At 37.3% G+C, this 18,869-nt stretch overlaps 1 protein-coding gene across 1 annotated transcript in view; it reads right to left on the reverse strand.

The window, feature by feature from the left end:
* Window positions 1–18,869, reverse strand: part of VWA3B (von Willebrand factor A domain containing 3B) — a 188,799-nt gene that overhangs the window by 13,509 nt on the left and 156,421 nt on the right. The window contains 2 exon segments of the mRNA XM_069494458.1: window positions 5,782–5,893; window positions 13,549–13,750. Coding sequence (XP_069350559.1) covers window positions 5,782–5,893; window positions 13,549–13,750 — 314 coding nt within the window.

Below are 18,869 nucleotides of genomic sequence, written 5' to 3' on the forward strand. Positions count from 1 at the left end.
TTGTGAAAGCAAAAAGGAAATATGAACTCCCATCCAAATCAGCTTTTCATCTAATGTTAGCTAAATGAAAAAGTAACTAGGTTGAGCACACCCTACAACTTCCTTAAAATGTACAGCGAAAAAGAAGGAAAGAAAAGAGAAGTTTCTTAGTCTTTTAGTTATACTTGAGTATATGATATGTATATATTCTATAGCATATTATAATATAATCCTATATTATAAGTCTATATAATTATTATAGGAAAAGAAAATACCTGTGTTCAGATTCATTTTTCTTGGTCATTTATTGACTTGAAATTTATTTTCCCATTAAAAAGGGATTCTAAACATTAACGGGGAAATTCCGACATTGGACACCTCCCCTGGCAGTAACAGCTGCTCACAGACTCCCACTCGGAGACAGAAACGTGTGCATGTGTCCCCACTGGGCTCTACCGCCCGTGTGTCTGGCACGCCTGCCCTGGCTCACATGCCAGCTTTGGCAAATATGTGGCAAGAAACAGCTGTTGATTTTCATCGTGATCCATGTCTCTTGTTTTAAATGGCCAAAGAAATGAAAATCTTTTTTTTTAAACGCACATACACACACACAAAAGCCAATTTTCCATTGTGTGTTTTCTTATTGGACTAAAATGTTTAATTTGGTTTTTGACATATTCTTTACACATTATTCATACACTTTCTGCCATAAGCTGACTTTAGCCTTTAATCAGAAAACAACAGTTTTTAGAAAGAATTTCTATTATGAAAACAATTAAGAGCCAACCCTAATTGAGAATGAGGGGACGTAGCACATCCCACGCACCTGCGTGCCCCACCCTCTCCCGTGGCTCCGGGGGAAGGGTCTGGGCTGTCACCATGGCCACACTGCCCAGGTGACTTTCCTCAGATTCTTAGCCTTCAGGACTTAGCTGCACCCGGTGTTAGACCTGCTAGATTGTCTTTCAGTGTTTGCCTAAGTTGGGAAATCGTGACAGAGACTGGGTGGCCCACAAAGCCTAAACCATTTACTTTCTTTTACAGAAAAAAACCTGCCAATCCCTGCACTAAATCACTGGGCCAAGACTTTCTGGTATGTTATGACAACTTCTTTTTAGTTCCTTCAATTCTGTTCCCTTCTTTGTACAGTCTCTGTGGATGTGGGTCTTTGTTCCTCTCCAGAAAGTAGTATCGTTTCTTACAGTCTACACACCCAGCTTGGGTCTCCCTGAAGCTGGTACTCGGGAGATGGAGGACCCACAGCTGGAAAGTTCAGGTACTGCTAAGCCTCTCTACTTGCTCCTTCTCATCTAATTAAGGCAATATTACCACTTCTTATGTCCTGATTCAAGATCAGGTCCAATTTTTGGCATCCCTCACACTGCAGTTTCTGACTGCCCTCAGTTCCAAAGAGGCCAGGCTGTGTCTCCTGGCACTGAAATCTCTCTGGCAATTGTTTTGGGACCTGAGCTCTGGAGAGTGGACAAGCAGAAGGGCCTCCACTGCTTTCTGTCTTTCTCCTGGTGGAGGCTGGCGAGCCCAGGCCCCTTCCTGGGGATGAGTGGGCTCCATACCTCAGCCAGAGGGCTCTCCTATATGCAGCTGGGGAAAGGGGCACACACTCCTGTGGAGACCCTCAGCAAAATGTTGCCAAGTGCTCAGTGGGCAGAGGTCTGATGAAAGTCTGAGTAGACAGCGTAAGTCAGTTCATTTGGGGAAAGATACATGAATGGTTCTGGATCTTTTTGCTCCAAACAGATTTTTTTAGGCTGAAGACTGGATTTTTTTTTTCTTTTTTCTTTTTAACATTTGGCTCTAAGAACCTACCAATATCCAAAGCCTGGCTTAAATTCCACCTCCTCAAAAAGGCTCTCGCCTTGCTCTAGCCGCAGCAGCCTTCCGCCCACCCCACCACCATTGCAGAGTTGTCCCACACTCTGGTCATCATGTTCTCTTCTCCCTTCATCTCCGAGGCTCCCTTTCTAGCCCTCTGTGCTGACTTCGCCTCTGACTTGCTGTGAAAGGCTCTAAACCGCTGTGCCAGGGAAAGCAGCCCCCTGCACCCCCACGAGAGGGCGGGCGTTGGTGGTATGTATCTCCTGAGAGGAGCGCTCACACAGGATGATACAACAACTCTTTATGTGTAGTTAGCAAGTGCTATACATCATCCCATTAATCTATACAACAATCTTATGAGGCTTTTAATCATTTTAAATTCCATTTGGAAAGACTGGGACATGAAGGCGCAGGTAAATTAAGTGACTCCAGTCATGTGGCTAGTAGAGGAAAGAGGCAGAATTCAAATGAATGAAAACATTGGCTTTCTGACCTTAAATCATTGCACCCCAGAACATACTGTTTCAACCCACTTTTCTTCATTATCACCTGTTCTTATGGCATAGTACGAAATCACTGAATTTCCTGAAGAAAAATGCTTCTTCTCACTGAACAGCAGGAAGGATGACCCAATTTCCACAAATAATGATTTAAAATAAGGTTTCAAAATGTGTCTCTCTCCTTGCCTTAGAGCATCCGGGTAAGCCAGGCTATCGGCTTTTCGCTTCTATTTTGTGCAATGTAGTCATTTCCTCAACTAGATAATCCACACTAACCATGGGAATAGTGTCGGTCATATGGAAATCCCTGCCATGGTCCCAAGCGGGTGGCAACAGCCAGTCTGGCCAGCTCTGCTCCAGTGTGGACCTGGCCTCAAGCAATGGACACTTGATCCAGCTACTCCAATCCTGCGTTTGACTGAAGTGCACTTAGGAGGTTTTGAACAACAGTTACCACAGAAAGAGTCATCAATGAATGGCATGCCGGCGCTCTACAAAACTCTGTTTGGCCTTCTTTTTTTTCCAGAGGGAAAACAGCAACTCACAGTGACCAGATGATCTAAATTAACATCACCAATGAGGGCAGATGGACATCATGTGCCTCTAGATGGGCTGCCCCCGAGGGAGACGTGACATCACATAGGTAATAGTCTGGCTGAGAATGATAACCTGAATCTAATCTAACCCAAACCGTGGCACATTCTATAAAATAACTGGCCTTACTCTTAATGTCAAATCATGAAAGATGATAGAAAGGGTAAAGAATCATTCTAGATTAAAGAAGACTAAAGAGACATGCTAATTAAATGCAATACATGATTCTGGATTGGGACTTGTACGGGAGAAAAATAAATACTATAAAGGCCATTATTGGGACAGTTAAAATATATGGATTAGATAAAAGTACTATAATAATGTTAAATTTTCTGAGTTTTATAACTTCATTATGGTTATATTAAAATATCGTTCTTGTTTTTCAGGAATACACACTGATATATTAAAAAGTAAAGGGCATGATAAATGTTACCTAATCTCTGATAGTTCATAAAAAAATAGTGTGTGTGTAGGTATGTGTAAAGCGGGAAGAGGAGAGAGAAAAAAATGAATAAAATAATGTATGTGGTATGTGACAAAATGTTAAAAATTGGCAAATCTGAGGTAAAGAGTATACAGGAGTTCTCTGTATTATTCCTTTTGGGTACATTTGAAAATTTTTTTAATTAAAACAACTCTATGAATGTAAAGTTGAAATTCTCAATTAAAGAAAAGATTAGTTGACTGTGGGGAGAAGACACAAAACCTAAGTACATCCAGATAACCCACACGCTGTCATTTAATTTGGCTGAGTCAAAGTTTATTATCTAGACACTAGTCAAAATTGCCAATTAAATGACTAAATTCAAATGTTTATTTCCTCCAAACAGACTTATTTGAATTTAATCACAGTTACAAATTTAAAATCCCCAGTTAGTCAGATCCCACGCAGCTGTTAGGAGGACAGTATGTGCTCTCTGTCTCTAATTGCACATTAAACACAAATGCTGATGTAGCCACAGGCATTAGCCCTGTCTCTACTTCTCCAGTAGGTCTTCAGAATTTTCTCGTGACACAGGGATGGTGCTAGGTAAAAGTTCAAGCCACTCTACTTTTCTCCAGGGCCCTGGCCAGCAAACTAATCACAGCCCTAAGCCAACCATTTGGAACTCAGCCCTTTTCGGCATTTCCATTTGACTACAAATTAGCCATGAACCTCTCCAAGGCTCACATTCAAAAAATCAAAACTTTCTCAAGCAGGGGTGGCCTCCTATAATCATCTCTCAGCAAGTCTGAGCCCCAGAGAAACCGGAGCTTTCAGCCCCTGTTCTTGTGAAGAAGAGTCTCATGCCTCGGCCTCTGCGCTCATCTCAAATGCTCAGATCTGTATTTACTCTTGTCCAAGAAACTCCAGAGCACATTTTTCAAATTTCAAATAAGATGTTCCAGTTATCAGTTCTACTTATATGCCTGCTGGAAAGCAAAAATCCCACTGAAGTGCTTTTTTCCCCACCTAAAAAGTCCATCTAATTAAATTTAAATAATGTTAATAATTATTTTTTTAACTGGTGATCAATAGATCATGCCCACACAACGCCAGTTATGTTTCTGCAGTGTAATCTTTTTGCCCCCGACAGAGCTTCCGCAAGGTTTTCTCCAGTTCTCTTTTCCCTACAGACCCTTCCCGTGATTTCAATGACAACTTTTGTGTTGACTCCCAAATCTCTGTCTCCACACAGATTTCCTCTCCAGACTCCAGATCTTCCATTGCTTCTCTGCCATCTTCAGTTGTGCATCCCATAGGCACCCGCAATTCATCATGTCACAAACACATCTCATCGTCTTCCCGTCCACACCATCACCTCCTGTAGGTACCACTATCTACCTACTGCCCCAAGCCAGGGACTGGAGTGACAGCCTAACCCACTTCAAATCCTCTCTTCACCCGGTAATGGGAGGGATCTTTTTTAAACTTCAAGTGTGATTATGTTTCTCCCTGTTTAAATGTGGCTCCCCAGTGCTCTCAGAATAAAGTGCAAATTCCTTAACCCCATACCTTAAGAATGGCCCTGTACTTGCAGAAGAGCTTTATTATTTTCCACCCTTCCTTTGCATTCATGGTTCCAACCACAATCAACTTTATTTCCCCAGACATAAAACGTTTTTCTTCAATTCTAGATCTTCACACATATTATTGTCACTATCCAGGAAGCTCCCTTCATAGCTGCACCCACAGGACCTGGATGATTCCTTCAGGAATCATGCCTTCTACAGGAAGCCCTGGGCAAATCTCTGAGGCCCAGCAATGCCAGCCATCTTGCTCTGCCTCCAACACACCCCCAGAACTTTGTGCTGCTGTTTGCTTGCTTAGAACTCTCTTCCCCCAATCTCACGGCCTTCGCTGCCTACCGTAAATCCTTATTCATATGTCACCTTCCCCAGGACCTCTTCATTATCCACTGTATTTAGAATTATAACATTCACCCTGACATTCTCAGCCCCCTTTGGGGCTTGATTTTCCTCTATAGCACTGTATCCAATATCCTACATATTTTTACTTGTTTATTTGTTTGCTTGTCTGTCTCCCTTACTAAAATGTAATCTCCACAAAGACAAGAATTTTCTCCTGTTTGCTCACTATATTAGACCAGCACTTTCAGAATATTACATACATGGAACATAGTAGGTGTATAATAAAAATTTCTTTACTAAAAAAATATGAGAGATTAAAATAAATATATTTTTCTGGCTACCTTTTCTTTACTTCCAAATATGGAAAGACACCTCATCATCATTTCATTTGAGAAGTGTAATACCTTAGTCTGGCTCATGAAATGTCAGTGTCTAGGGAAAGAACAGGTTGAAACCTCTGGTCCCCAATATCAAATTATTTAACAAAAGAGTCCCACAAAATAAATTTTAAAAAATATACCTGGAAAATAAAAGCCATTTTCATCACATCTTGCAATAACCTTCTGGCCTCTGAGGGGATCTGGTTTTTTTGATTTGATTTTCTTTGTTGGGTTTCCTTCCAATTTCTGTTGCTGAAAAAGACAAAACAGTAATAATTGATGAGGAAGAAGTCAAAGCAGATAGTGAAACTCATAAGTTGTGAAATTTCTACTGAGAAATTTCTACTGAGAATTACACTATCGAAGAATTACAGAACATACTTACACTATATACTCACTTTGGAGTACTTTCTGTTCTATGTTAATTAAAAACTACCCTTTTGGTAAGGAATTTCTTCCCTCCAAAATTTTCATACTTTAGCTCAAGGTATATTGAAGAAAAGAGAAATAAGGAGCCTACTGACTGCCAGAGATGTGATGGGGGGAGAAACAAACCACCCCACCTACCCTTTTTGTTGAACTCCAAACCTCTCAGGGGTTGATCTCTGCCAACATCTTGCTCCTTCTTATTCTGCTCCACAACTTCTCCCCATGCAATCTCTGGTAGGTTCTGACACTTTTCTCTTGGAATTATACCTGATTTATGTTTGTTTGTTTGCTTTTCATCTAAAATTTTTCCTTTTTTCTGAGACAATCTGGCAGCTGATGTCTCTCATCAGCCATCTTGAAAACTCCACCAGTTTGAGAATTGAACTATAATATAAACCACTGTCCAAATCTCAGACTACCAGAATAAACTCTGAGTGATACAGGCATAAGGGAGACTCAAAAGAAATAGCACAGCATTTTAAAACTGAACTGACATGGGAACCACTGTCAACAGAAACTGAGACAGAACTTACAGTCTAAATCTAACCAAATTTGCTGACAACTAAAAAAGTTCAACCTTCTCCAGAGAATCCAGAATCTTAAGATATCATATTCAAAATGTCCATTATATAATCAAAAAAATGCAACATACAAAAAAGCAAACAAATATGACCAATTCTCAAGGTAAAAGGCAATCAATAGATCCCAAAATTGAGATGACTCAGAGGTTAGAATGATCATATAAAGATCTTAAATTAGCAATTACAACCATAGTCCATGAGATAAAGGTAAATACTCTTGAAATGAATGGCAAGGTAGTTTTTTTTTCAGCAGAGAAATAGAAACTATTAAAGAAAAATGGAAGTTTTAGAAGTAAGATATATAATATCTGGAGGAACTCAATAGTAGAATTGATATAACAGAAGAAAGAGACAGTGTACTTGAACACAAAACAACAGAAAGTATCCAATTTGAAGAACACAGAGAAAAAAGATTTAAAAAAATGTACAGGGTCTTTTTCCTGTTCCAGATAACCTCTTCAAAGCCCAGCTCAGTTATAACCTTTCTGGGAAGACATCACTCTCAGGAAATTTCAAAAAAAGCAAAAGAAAAGACTGCTTTCATATTTCCAAATGGAGCTAAATGAATCAAAGTTGGAGTGAATATCATGACTATGTCTACTACATGAAGAAACTAATAGCATCATTTTGATTTGTAAAGTACAACTCTTAAGTTCTATTTTTTTATGCTTGGTGACTGATCATTAATAGAAAGACCCAATTCCTACTAACTTAAAATCCTCCAAAGCCTTTATTCCATCATCTGTAAGTCATTATTATTATTATCATTTTTAGAGACAGGGTCTCACTCTGTGGCCTGGGCTGGAGTGCAGTGGCATGATCATAGCTCACTGCAACCTCAAATGCCTGTGCTCAAGTGAACCTCCTGCCTCAGCCTCCTCAGTAGCTGAGACTACAGGCACACACTACCATGCCTGGCTAATTTAAAAAAATTTTTGTAGAGATGGGGTCTCAATATGTTGCCCAGGCTGGTCTTGAACTCTTGGTCAAGTGATCCTCTCACCTCAGCCTCCCAGAGTTCTGGGATCATAGGTGTGAGCCACCATGTGCAGCCTGAAAGTAATGATTTTTAATTCCCAATAAATTTGAGAACCAATGGTCTTATAAAATATATTAAAAATGAATTACTAGAAAAATGAAAAATAGACATACAGAGGGTTTGAATTCAAGGTAAAATCTATTTAAGGATTCTGAAAAGCAAGTATGTAGTAGTAAATGGGTTTGCAAAGAAAACAAGAATTCAAAGTATCACCAAACTAGTGGTGAGTTTACCATTTTTCCCTCTAGTGTCTCCTGTCCTGATCTCAAGCTGGTTTAAAACCCAGAAGTGGGCACCAGAGTACAGTTAGAAAGAGTTGTAGGAGAAGCCTTGTAGTTCTAGATTGAGGAATGGGAAAAGGAAAAGTTCAGAGAGAATGCAAAAATTCTACCTTTTTTACCTCCATTTTCATACCTCAGTCCCCAGGCAATCCTGTGGTAGTGGCAGCAATGTGGTGAGCCCAGAAGAACCAAAACTCTGAAGGAGGGTGATTTTCCTATATGATTAGTGGCATTGTGATTTCAAGAAGGTGGTGTGAACTCCCATTGTTCTTTCTCTCTCTCCATCCCTCTCTCTCTCCACCCTCTGTTTGGCTCCAGACACAAGCACATTAAGTAGAAGCAGGCAACTAAGCTAGCTAAGTAGAACTCTAGATTTCTGGCTGGAGAACTGGAAGGAAGATCCCTAGGGAACCAGAAATTACTGGGAAGATCATTTATATAGAAAAGAGAAGGCCAAGTATAACCTAATAGCAAACCAGACAAAGATATCACAAGAAAAGGAAACTATGGACCTATATTCCTCATGGATATAGATGCGGGATCTGCAAGAAAATGTCAAATAAATCCAGCAACATATAAGAAGGATTATACACAATGGCCAAGTAGGATTTATTGTAGGAATACAAAGCTAGTTTAATGCTAATATTAACAGAATAAAGGACAACAATTAATGTAACGCACTATGTGAATACAATAAGAGATAAAAAACATACAATTATTTCAATGCATGGAGAAAAAGCATTTGACAAAATCCAACACCTTTTCATGATAAAACTCTCAATAAACCAGGAATAGAAGGGAACTTCCTCAACTTGATAAAAGGCACCTATGAAAAGCCTACAGAACACATGATACTTAATGTTGAAAGACTAGATGGTTTCCTCTTAAGATCAGCAACAAGGAAAATCAGTCTTGTCACTTCTATTCAACATTGTTTTTGAGGTTCTAGCCAGTACAGTCAGGAAAGAAAAAATAAAGGCCTCCAGATTGGAAAAAGTAAAACTGTCTTTATTCATAAATGATATGATCCTATATGTGAAAAACCCTAGGGAATTCACTCAAGCTAGAATTAACAAGTTCAGCAAGGTGTCATGTTACAAGATACATAAACAAAAAAAATTGTATTTCTATGTACTAGCAATGAACACTTTGAAAACAAAATTAAGAAAAATTCCACTTATAATAGCATCAAAAAGAACATAATAGGAACAAATTGATCAAAATAAATGAAAGACCTATACACTGAAAACTATAAAACATCACTGAGAGATATCAACAATCTAGTAAGTGGAATGATATACCATGTTCATGGATTAGAGCATTTTATATTATTAAGATAGCCATTTTTCCCAAACTGATCTGTTAGACTTAATATAATTTATATCAAAATCCCAGCAAGTTTTTTTTTTGTTCATTTTTGTGAGTTTTTTGCGGAAATTGAGAAGCTGACCCTAAAATTTACATGTAAAGACAGAGAACCTAGACAAGCCAAAACAATTTTGAAAAAGAACAAATTTGGAGGACTTATACTTTTTGATTTCAAAAATTACTATAAAGCTACAGTCATTAAGAAAGTGTGACACTAACATAAGGACAGTCATACAAATCAATGAAACAGTATTGAGTGTCCAGAGATAAATCCTTATATTTATAGTCCATTGATTTTGGACACTTTGAAAAAAATTTGGCAGTTTCTTAAAAAATTAAACTTACCATATGACCTGGAAATACCACTATAGTATTATGTATCTAGACAAGATAAATGAAAACTTATAATAATACAAAAACTTGCATGCAAGTGTTCAAATCAGCATTATTCACAATGAAAAGGTGGAAATAATTCACATGTCCATTAACTGGGGAATGGATAAACAAAAGGTGGTATATCTATACAATGGAATATTATCCAGCCATTTATTAATATATAAAAAATATACAGAAAAGGCAAATTTATAGAGACAGAAATTAATTAGCGGTTACCTGGAGCTGAGGATGTGAACAGAGATTGATTGCAAATGGGCATGAGGGATCTCACTGGGATGATGATATGTTCTAAAACTGGACTGTGATGTTGGTTGACAACTTTCTCAGTTTTACTAAAGATCATTGAATTGAAATAAGTAAATTTCATGATGGGAAAATTATACTTCTACAAATCTTTTTTTTTTTAAGGTAAAAATAGGTGGTCATTATTTTTGTTTGCTCTCTGTAACCGCTCAGTGTTTTGCATATACTGTAATGGGCTGAATGAGTGAATGAGCACAGAAGCTTCTGAATCTCCTTTTAAATAAAAAGATAAGCCAAATAGGCCTTTTTCCTCCAAATTGTTACATTGCAGAAACTGGAGATTTTTTTTATCCTGCATTTTCCTCATTTTTTAAATTTCTTGACCATTAACTTATTAATTCTTGGGTTTCTTAAAAGAAATGAGTCCTCCATGCCAATTAGAGTGCCCAGTGAAATCATCCTCTAGTGTTTCCTCTTCACAGCCCATCAAATGCTTCTCTTGTTCATGACACAAAGCCCACTACAAATGTTTTCACAGGCATTTGGATGCCACCTTCTGCAGTGCTATAGCTGTATAGCTACAGCTGTATGTTTGCAGTGCTATAGTTATATCATAAATAAAGTATTCAATGCATACTTTATGAGTTCATCTACAGGGCTCCACTTAAGAAATTCTCTAATTTATGAGGCAATTGACTATAAAAATTTGAATAACTTCAGGCAGTCTGAACACCATTTACTCTTGGGTCATTATTCATGTCCAATACAGTTTGGGTTCTGGAAATAAGTGGGCTCATTTCCATGATGCCCTGATGTGACTGGGTTCTGTTGCAGCCATCTATCATTTGGATCTGTTTTGGGATTCTTTCAGGTTCATTAAAAGAAACAGGAGTATGGTTTATATCCTCAGAGATGAAAACTTAGAGCCAGGTCTTCAGAAGTGAAGAATTAATATGCTAAGAGGTTAATGTCTCTTAAGGGAATTATGGAATATTACCAAGTTTTCAGACTTGTGTTGCTTGCAGCCTCCCCAGTCAGAACAGCTCATGTTTGCCCATCTTCCAGTTGTTCTGTGGGTATGCCTCTGCTGTGGTATTTATAATGCTCTACTGTAAAAATCTGGGTTTCATTCATTCAATGTGCATTTACTGAGTGCCCACTGTGTACCAGGATCCATCCACTCTTGGTACCATGGATACAGCTACAAATAAGGCCAGACCAGGTCTCAGATCTCACAGAGGTTATGTTTTGTTCCACTGTCTCCTCCACTAGGCTGGTGCCATGTCTTCAATGCAGTGAACAAATCCCCATTGTGTATCCAATATATAGTGTCAATTAATAGAACAATTAATTTAATTAATCCATGTCCTATGAACAATGAACTTTTGATTGCCAGAATTCCATTCAAATTCTGTAGGATACACTATCTTTATTCTGAATCACAGGAGGCTTGTTTTCACTCCATTAGCAATACTTCCTATTTGTAAATTTAATGTAAAGTATAGATAAAAGAATAATGCTAGCAAATTCTGCTGTTAGGCAGTGGTGGTTCAACACAGGAAAAGGCCATCATTTTGGGACCAGTAATGGTCTGTCTCCCCCATTAGAATAAGGGCAGGACTCGGTCTGCTATGTTCTGGGTACTCCCAGTGTCTAGAATAGTGTTTGGCATCTCACAGGCACTCATAAATATTTCAATGGATAAGTGAAAGAACAAGCAAACAGGAAGAAGCACAATGAGAGGAACACATATTTTCAAGGAGAGGTGGGCAATTCACTTTTGGTGCTTTTGATTCTTCAGTGCCCACAGAGCATCAGGGGGAAGAAGGCCAATAGATAGCAAAATATTTGGAGGTATCAGATGCTGCCTCCCAAAGAAACACTGAACGATTCTTTGAAGAAGTCATTTTGTTTGAATAACATTAGTAGAAATATGATGTTATGTGATAATTTTTTTGCATTTTGCACAAAAGACATAGCTTTTTACACAGAAGTAAAAAAATGTGATTATAGGGCAAAAAATAAAATGAAAGAAAAACAAATAAACAAAATGAACACAAGAATCTAGAGCATCAAAATCAGAATTTAAAACAAGGCAAAACCAGTTATCACTTGGCAAAGACTGAATCCAAAATGATGAACCCCAAAGGTCAGATTTTTGAAGATGATTTTCAGACTATCATATGGTGAATACCCCAAAATTATCTAGGATTCAGTAAGATTTTAGACGAACTATTCCACATCTGTCTTAGTTTTGTGCTGGTAAAACAGAATATCACAGACTGGGTAATTTTTAATAAACAGAAATTTATTGGCTCACAACTATGGAGGCTGGGAAGTACAAGATCAGGGGCCAGCCTCTGCTGAGGACCTTCTCGCTGCATCATGACTTGGCAGAAGGCACCATATGGGAGAGAGAGAGTGCAGGAGAGGTCTAAACTCATTCTTTTTATAAGGAATCCACTCCCACGATGATGGCATTAATCCATTTATGAGTGCAGAGCCTTTACGGCCTAACCATCTCTTAAAGGTCCCACTTCCCAACACCACTGATTGGGGATGAAATTTCCACCACATGAACTTTGTGGGACAAGTTCAAACCATTGCCATGTCCATACACAACCACATGCAGTTAGAAAGAGGAGTTTTACACTGGAGATATATACATTTAGAGCCTCCATGTATTCATACCCTTTGATCCAGAAATCCTACTTCCAGCACCACATCTTAACAGAATAATTCTACTATATGCACCACAGAAGTCATGAAAACATTATGTGAAAGAGCAGAAAGCTGGAAAATAAGCCAAATATTCAACATTCAGTGAAGAATGTAATGAACCAAGGTATACTCCCATCATGAAATATTATATAACCACCAACCATATCAATCTGAAGATTTAGTAAAAACACAGAAAAAGTTTATGCAATAATGCTAAATTAAAAAGCAGAATATCAACTAATTATGGACACTTTGTATAATGCAAAAATAACACATTTATTTGAGGAGTAAAAATAAAACTAAAAGGAAATGCTCTCAAATGATAGCAATGAGGCAGATGATAAATTACTTTTTCTTTTCAGAAGAAAAAATTATTAATAATAATAATGATAATTGCTAACAGTTATTGGGGACTTTTAATACTTCACATGCTCATTTTATCTTCATAACAACCCTATGAGACATATACTATTAATACTGCTATTTTATAAGAAAATCTACATTTAAAGAGAATGAGTAACTAGCTAAAATTACACACAGGTTAGATGGTATATCTAGGGATAGTCCATGATCTGGCTCCTATCAAAGTCAAGGCTTTTAATCACTATATTATATTTCTATTTACTTTTGTTTTTCAATTAAAAGGTAATATTATTTTAAAAATAAGGCCATACTAAAATCAAATGGCATTTCCTTTCTGATGAAAAAGTACTGAAATCTTAACTGGATTGGCTCTCTTTTAGAAATCAGTGTGGTGCAGAGTGAGAGACAAGGGAGGCCAACGTAGGGATGACAATGACTTGGAACACGTCGGGAGGGAGGAAATACGGAGACCCTCATGGCACTCACCTCTTCCAGTGCCTTGTTCAAATAATTCTTCTTGGCAGCCTCCTGGAGTTCCATGGCCTGATGGATGTACATTTTCCCAGTTAGGATTTCATTTTCTAGCATCGACAACTCTTTCAATGAAATGGGCCAATTCAACCGTTCTAATGCCTGGTTTAAAACTGTCTTGTTTTCCAAGTACTGCATTGGTTTGTTCGCGTCTAACCTAAAAAATAACAACAGAGAAGAAATAAAAGGTGAAAAGAATGACCATAATAGAAACAGTATGATAGGATGGTTTCTCAGTAAATCCTCCCCTGAGAAACATTTGTGGAAGCAGGTGTCAGATACCAGATGACAGAGTCATAGCCATGTCCTTTGATCCATCAGTACTTTGGTAGCTTGCAAAGGTTAAAAAGAACCATTTCTGTGAATTTTGGTAGGCACTTCTCCCCATTATATTTGATTATTTGATTTTAAATAAGTTTGATACACAAAAATTTTTTCAGCAATTTTTTTCTGCAAATTTGGAGTCTATTCCCTTCTCCTTAGGGCTAACCTCCAGCAGAAACAAACATGAGCTTCAAAGAGATTTCATATAAGTATGCCTAGCAGTGACTCTGAAAAACAAAGCAAAGTAAAGCAAAGCAAAACAAAACCCAAATGTTTGCCTCAGTGTAGTAATTCTTATACTAGCTCATTTTAGCTATTTTGATCTCCTTTCCTCCTTGGAGGCTTAAATAGGCCTAAAGCTTCTGGCTCTGCTGTTTTGATCCACAAGGCACAGAAGCTAAACTTTCTATGGCTGATGAGCAGAGGGACTCCAGAGGAATCTAGTGTGGTGTGATGGCCCAGGTCCTAGATTCTATTTCCAGTCCAAGCTGCTTCTGAGTCAGATAGTCCTAGAAGAGGAGAGGCAAGGAGAAAAGAAAGCATTTCATAATTATCATTCTCTCATTGCTGAAAGCATCACTTAATCCTTTAGATGTCAGATGTTAGAAGAGTACAGTCTAAACTCAGCATAGCCACAGGACTCAATCCACAAACAAAACCTGTCTTCAGAACAGCAACCATGGAGTACTATTCAGCTATAAGAAACAATGGTGATATAGCACCTCTTGTATTATCCTGGATAGAGCTGGAATCCATTCTACTAAGTGAAGTATCCCAAGAATGGAAAAAATAAGCACCACATGTACTCACCATCAAATTGGTTTTAACTGATCAACACCTAAGTGCACATATAGGAATAACATTCATTGGGCGTCAGCAGGTCGAGGGGGAGGGGATGGGTATATACATACATAATGAGTACCGTCTGGGGGATGGACACACTTGAAGCTCTGATTTGGGGGGGGGGACAAGGGCAATATACATAATCTAAACATTTGTACCCCCATAAATATGCTGAAATAAAAAAAAATTCTTACTAAAAATCTAAATTGGAATGATATCGGCAAGATGATGTAATAAGAAGCCGCAGCCCTTACTCCCCCACAAACACAGACTTAACAGCAATATAGGGACCAAGTTGCCTTTGTGAGACTTTGAGAAACCAATTAAGAAGTTGCAGCACCTCAGACAAGTGCAACATGAGGAAGAGTTGTGCCAAAGAGGGTAAGAAAGTTTGTTGCATTTTGCTTGCCCTAGTTCCTCCCCTTTCTCCCTGGAATAGCACAATACAATTGGAAGAAAACTCCCAAATCCTGGCTTCTCCCTTGGAGAGGAGAGTGAAATGTACACCCACAATTCTTGTTTTTTTGAGGGGCTGCCCCCCAAACTGGTCTCTGTCTTGGCTGACTCAGAGTGCTGATGGGAACAGTGATATATTTTGGGTGCTAGATCGGTGGCCACACAATAAAAGAGTGCCACAGCTTGTTATAGCATCAGAGATTTTGCAATACTGCAGAGAGACACTAGGGGGTGCAAGAGATTACAGACTCCTGAGAAAATCAGGGGCAAATCTAAAGAACTGGGAAATTACATACACAGCTCAGAGAAGACAAATCCCCAGAAAAGGTTTAAGAGATTCATAGAATCTCTAAATGGCATGACTGGTGAAGGTCTTCCCCTGTAAAAAGTCCATCTGTAAAAACTGGGAGAAGTGGCTGTTTTTTCAAATGCCCTAATCTCAACTAAAGGCATGCAAAGATATGGGAAAAGGCATAGAAAGATATGGGGAAACAGCCCAATCAAAGGAATAAAATAAATGTCCAAAAACTGATACTAAAGAAATGGAGATATATTAATTACTTGACAAAGAATTCAAAACAATCATCTTAATGACGCTCAGTGAGCTAAAGGACAACATAGACAACTACAGGAAATCAGGAAAGTGATGCATGAACAAAATGAGAGAGAATATCAGCAAAGAGAGAAACTATAAAAAGAACCAACAGAAATCCTGGAGCTGAAGATACAGTAACTGAATTTAAAAATTCACTAGAGGAATTAAACAGCAGATTTAATCAAGCAGAAGAAAAAAATCAGTAAACTTGAAAATAGAGTTTAAGACATAAACTGTCATAACAGACAAAAAGTATATTATATAATGGTAAAAATCTAGGAAGATATGATAATTGTACATATATATGCATCTAACATCAGGGTTCTCAAATATGTAAAACAAACTTTGACAGAATTGAAGGGAAAAATAGACAGCAGCTCACTAATAGGAGACTTCAACACTCCACTTTCAATAATGGATAGAAAAATTACACAGAAGATCAATAAGGAAACAGAGAACTTGAACAACACAGACCAGTTGGACCTAACTGACATATATGGGACACTCTACCGAACAATGGCAGAATACACCTTCTTCTCAGGTACACATAGACTATTCTGCAGGATAGATCATATGTTAGGTCACAAAACAAGTATTTAAAACTTTAACAAGATTCAGAGCATACAAAGTATCTTTTCTTACCAAAATGGAATGAAGCTAAAAATAATAACAAATGGAAAGCTGGAAAATCCACAAGTATGTAGAAATTAAACCACACACAAATGAAAAATGTGTCAAAGAAGAAATCACAAGGAAAATTGGAAAATATCTTGAGATAAAAACAAAAACACAATATATCAAACTGTATAAGATTCAGTAAAAGCAGTACTAAGAGGGAAGTTTACAGTGGTAAACACTTTAATGTGAAGAAAGATCACAAATCAACAATCTAATTTTACATCTTAAGGGACTAGAAAAAGAACAAATGAAACCTAAGGTTAGGAGAAGGAAGGAAATAATAAAGATTAAAGTAGAAATAAATGAAATAGAGTGTAGAAAAACAACACACAAAAAAATCAATGAAACTAAGAGTTGATTTTTTTAAAGATCAATAAAAGTAACAAATGCTTACCTAGATTAACTAAGAAAAATAGAAGATTTGAAAAACTAAAATCATAAAGTGGCAACACTACAACTGATGCCACAGGATTATATAATAACAGACTACTATAAACAACATTGTACCAACAAATTGGATAACCTAGAAGAAACGGATAAATTCCTAGAAACACTCTGCCTATTAATACTAGCTTATGAATAAATAAAAAAACCAAGCAGATCACAACTAGTAAGGAGATTGAATCAATCATCAAAAACTTCCCAACAAAGAAAGGCCCAGTACCACATGGCTTCACTAGAGAATTCTGCCAAAAAGTGAAGGAATTAACACCAATCCTCCTCAAACCTTTTCCAAAAAAATCAGAGGGGGGAATACTTCCAAACTCATCCTATGAAACTGGCATGACTCTGATACCAAAGTTAGACAAAGATACCACAAGAAAATAAAACTACAGACCAATATTCCTGATGAATAGTGATGTAAAAATCCTCAAAAAATCCTATTATACCAAACTGAATTCAACAGCACATTAAAAGAATAATAAACTATGAAACATGGGATTTATTCCTGGAATTCAAGGGTGGTTCAACATATCAAAATCAATGTAATACACCACATTAACAGAATGAAGAACAGAACATGATTATCTCAATTGATGCAGAAAAACGTGTGACAAAATTTAGCATCTTTTCATGATAAAAACACTCAACAAACTAGGAATAGAAAGAAACTACCTTAACAAAATAAAGCCCACAGCTAACATTGTACTCAATGATGAAAGACTGAAAGCCTTTGCTTAAGGCCAAGAACAAAGCAAGGATGTTCACTCTTGCCCTTTTATTCATCATAGTACTAGAAGTCTTAGAGAAATTAGTCAACAAAAAGAAATAAAAGATATACAAATTAGGAAACAAGAAGTAAAATTATCTCTGTTTGCAGAGGACATAATTTTATATGTATTAAACCCTGAAGATCCCACCAAAATAGTTATAATGAATACATGAATTCACCAAAAGTTGCAGGATACATAATCAACACACAAAAATCAGTTGCATTTCTATGCCTTAAAAAGAGCAATCAGAAAAAGAAATTAAGAAAACAATCTAATCTAATCTACAATAGTATCAATAAGAATAAATTAGGAATAAAGTTAACTAAGGAGGTGAAAGATTTATACCCTGAAAACTACAAATGTTGCTGAAAAATTACAGAAGACACAAATAAATGAAAAGATAGCCTGTGTTCATGGATTGGAAGACTTAGTATTGTTAAAATGTTTATACTACCCAAAGTGATATGCAGATTCAATGAAATCCCTATCGAATTCCCAAAGGCATTAGATTTATTAGACAAAGACTTTAAATTAGCCATCTTAAATATGCTCAAAGAAGTGAAGGAAACTATGGATAAACAACTAACGGAAATCAAGGGAATGATGTATGAATGATTAGAGAATATCAATAAAGAGATATAAATGATAAAAAGGAACCAAACAGAAATACTGGAGCTGAAAAGTACAATAGCTGAAATAAAAATTTCATTAGAGGGTTTCAACAGCAGATTTAAGCAGCCAGAAGAAAGAATCAGTGAACTTACAAATAGGTCAATTGGGATTATCAAGTCTAAGGAGCAGAAAGAATAAAAGACTGAAGAGAGAGGAAGAGAGTCTAGGGAACCTATGGAACACCATCAAGGACTCCCATACACATTATGGGAGTCCTAAAAAGTGACAATGGGAGGGTGGAATATTTGAAGAAATAATGGCCAAAAACTTCCCAAATTTGATGGAAGATATAAACCTACACATCCGAGAAGCTCAGCAAACTTCAAGCAGGATAAACTCAAAGAGAGTTGAAAGATAGAGAGAATCTTGAAAAGAGCAAGACAAAAGTGACTTACCATAACAAAGAGTCCTCAATAAGATTAACAATTGATTTCTCATCATCAACGATGGAGACCAGAAAGCAGTAGGATGATATATGCAATGTACTGAAAGAA

This window comes from Eulemur rufifrons, chromosome 19 (genome assembly GCF_041146395.1).
Source record: "Eulemur rufifrons isolate Redbay chromosome 19, OSU_ERuf_1, whole genome shotgun sequence".
Taxonomy (NCBI): domain Eukaryota; kingdom Metazoa; phylum Chordata; class Mammalia; order Primates; family Lemuridae; genus Eulemur; species Eulemur rufifrons.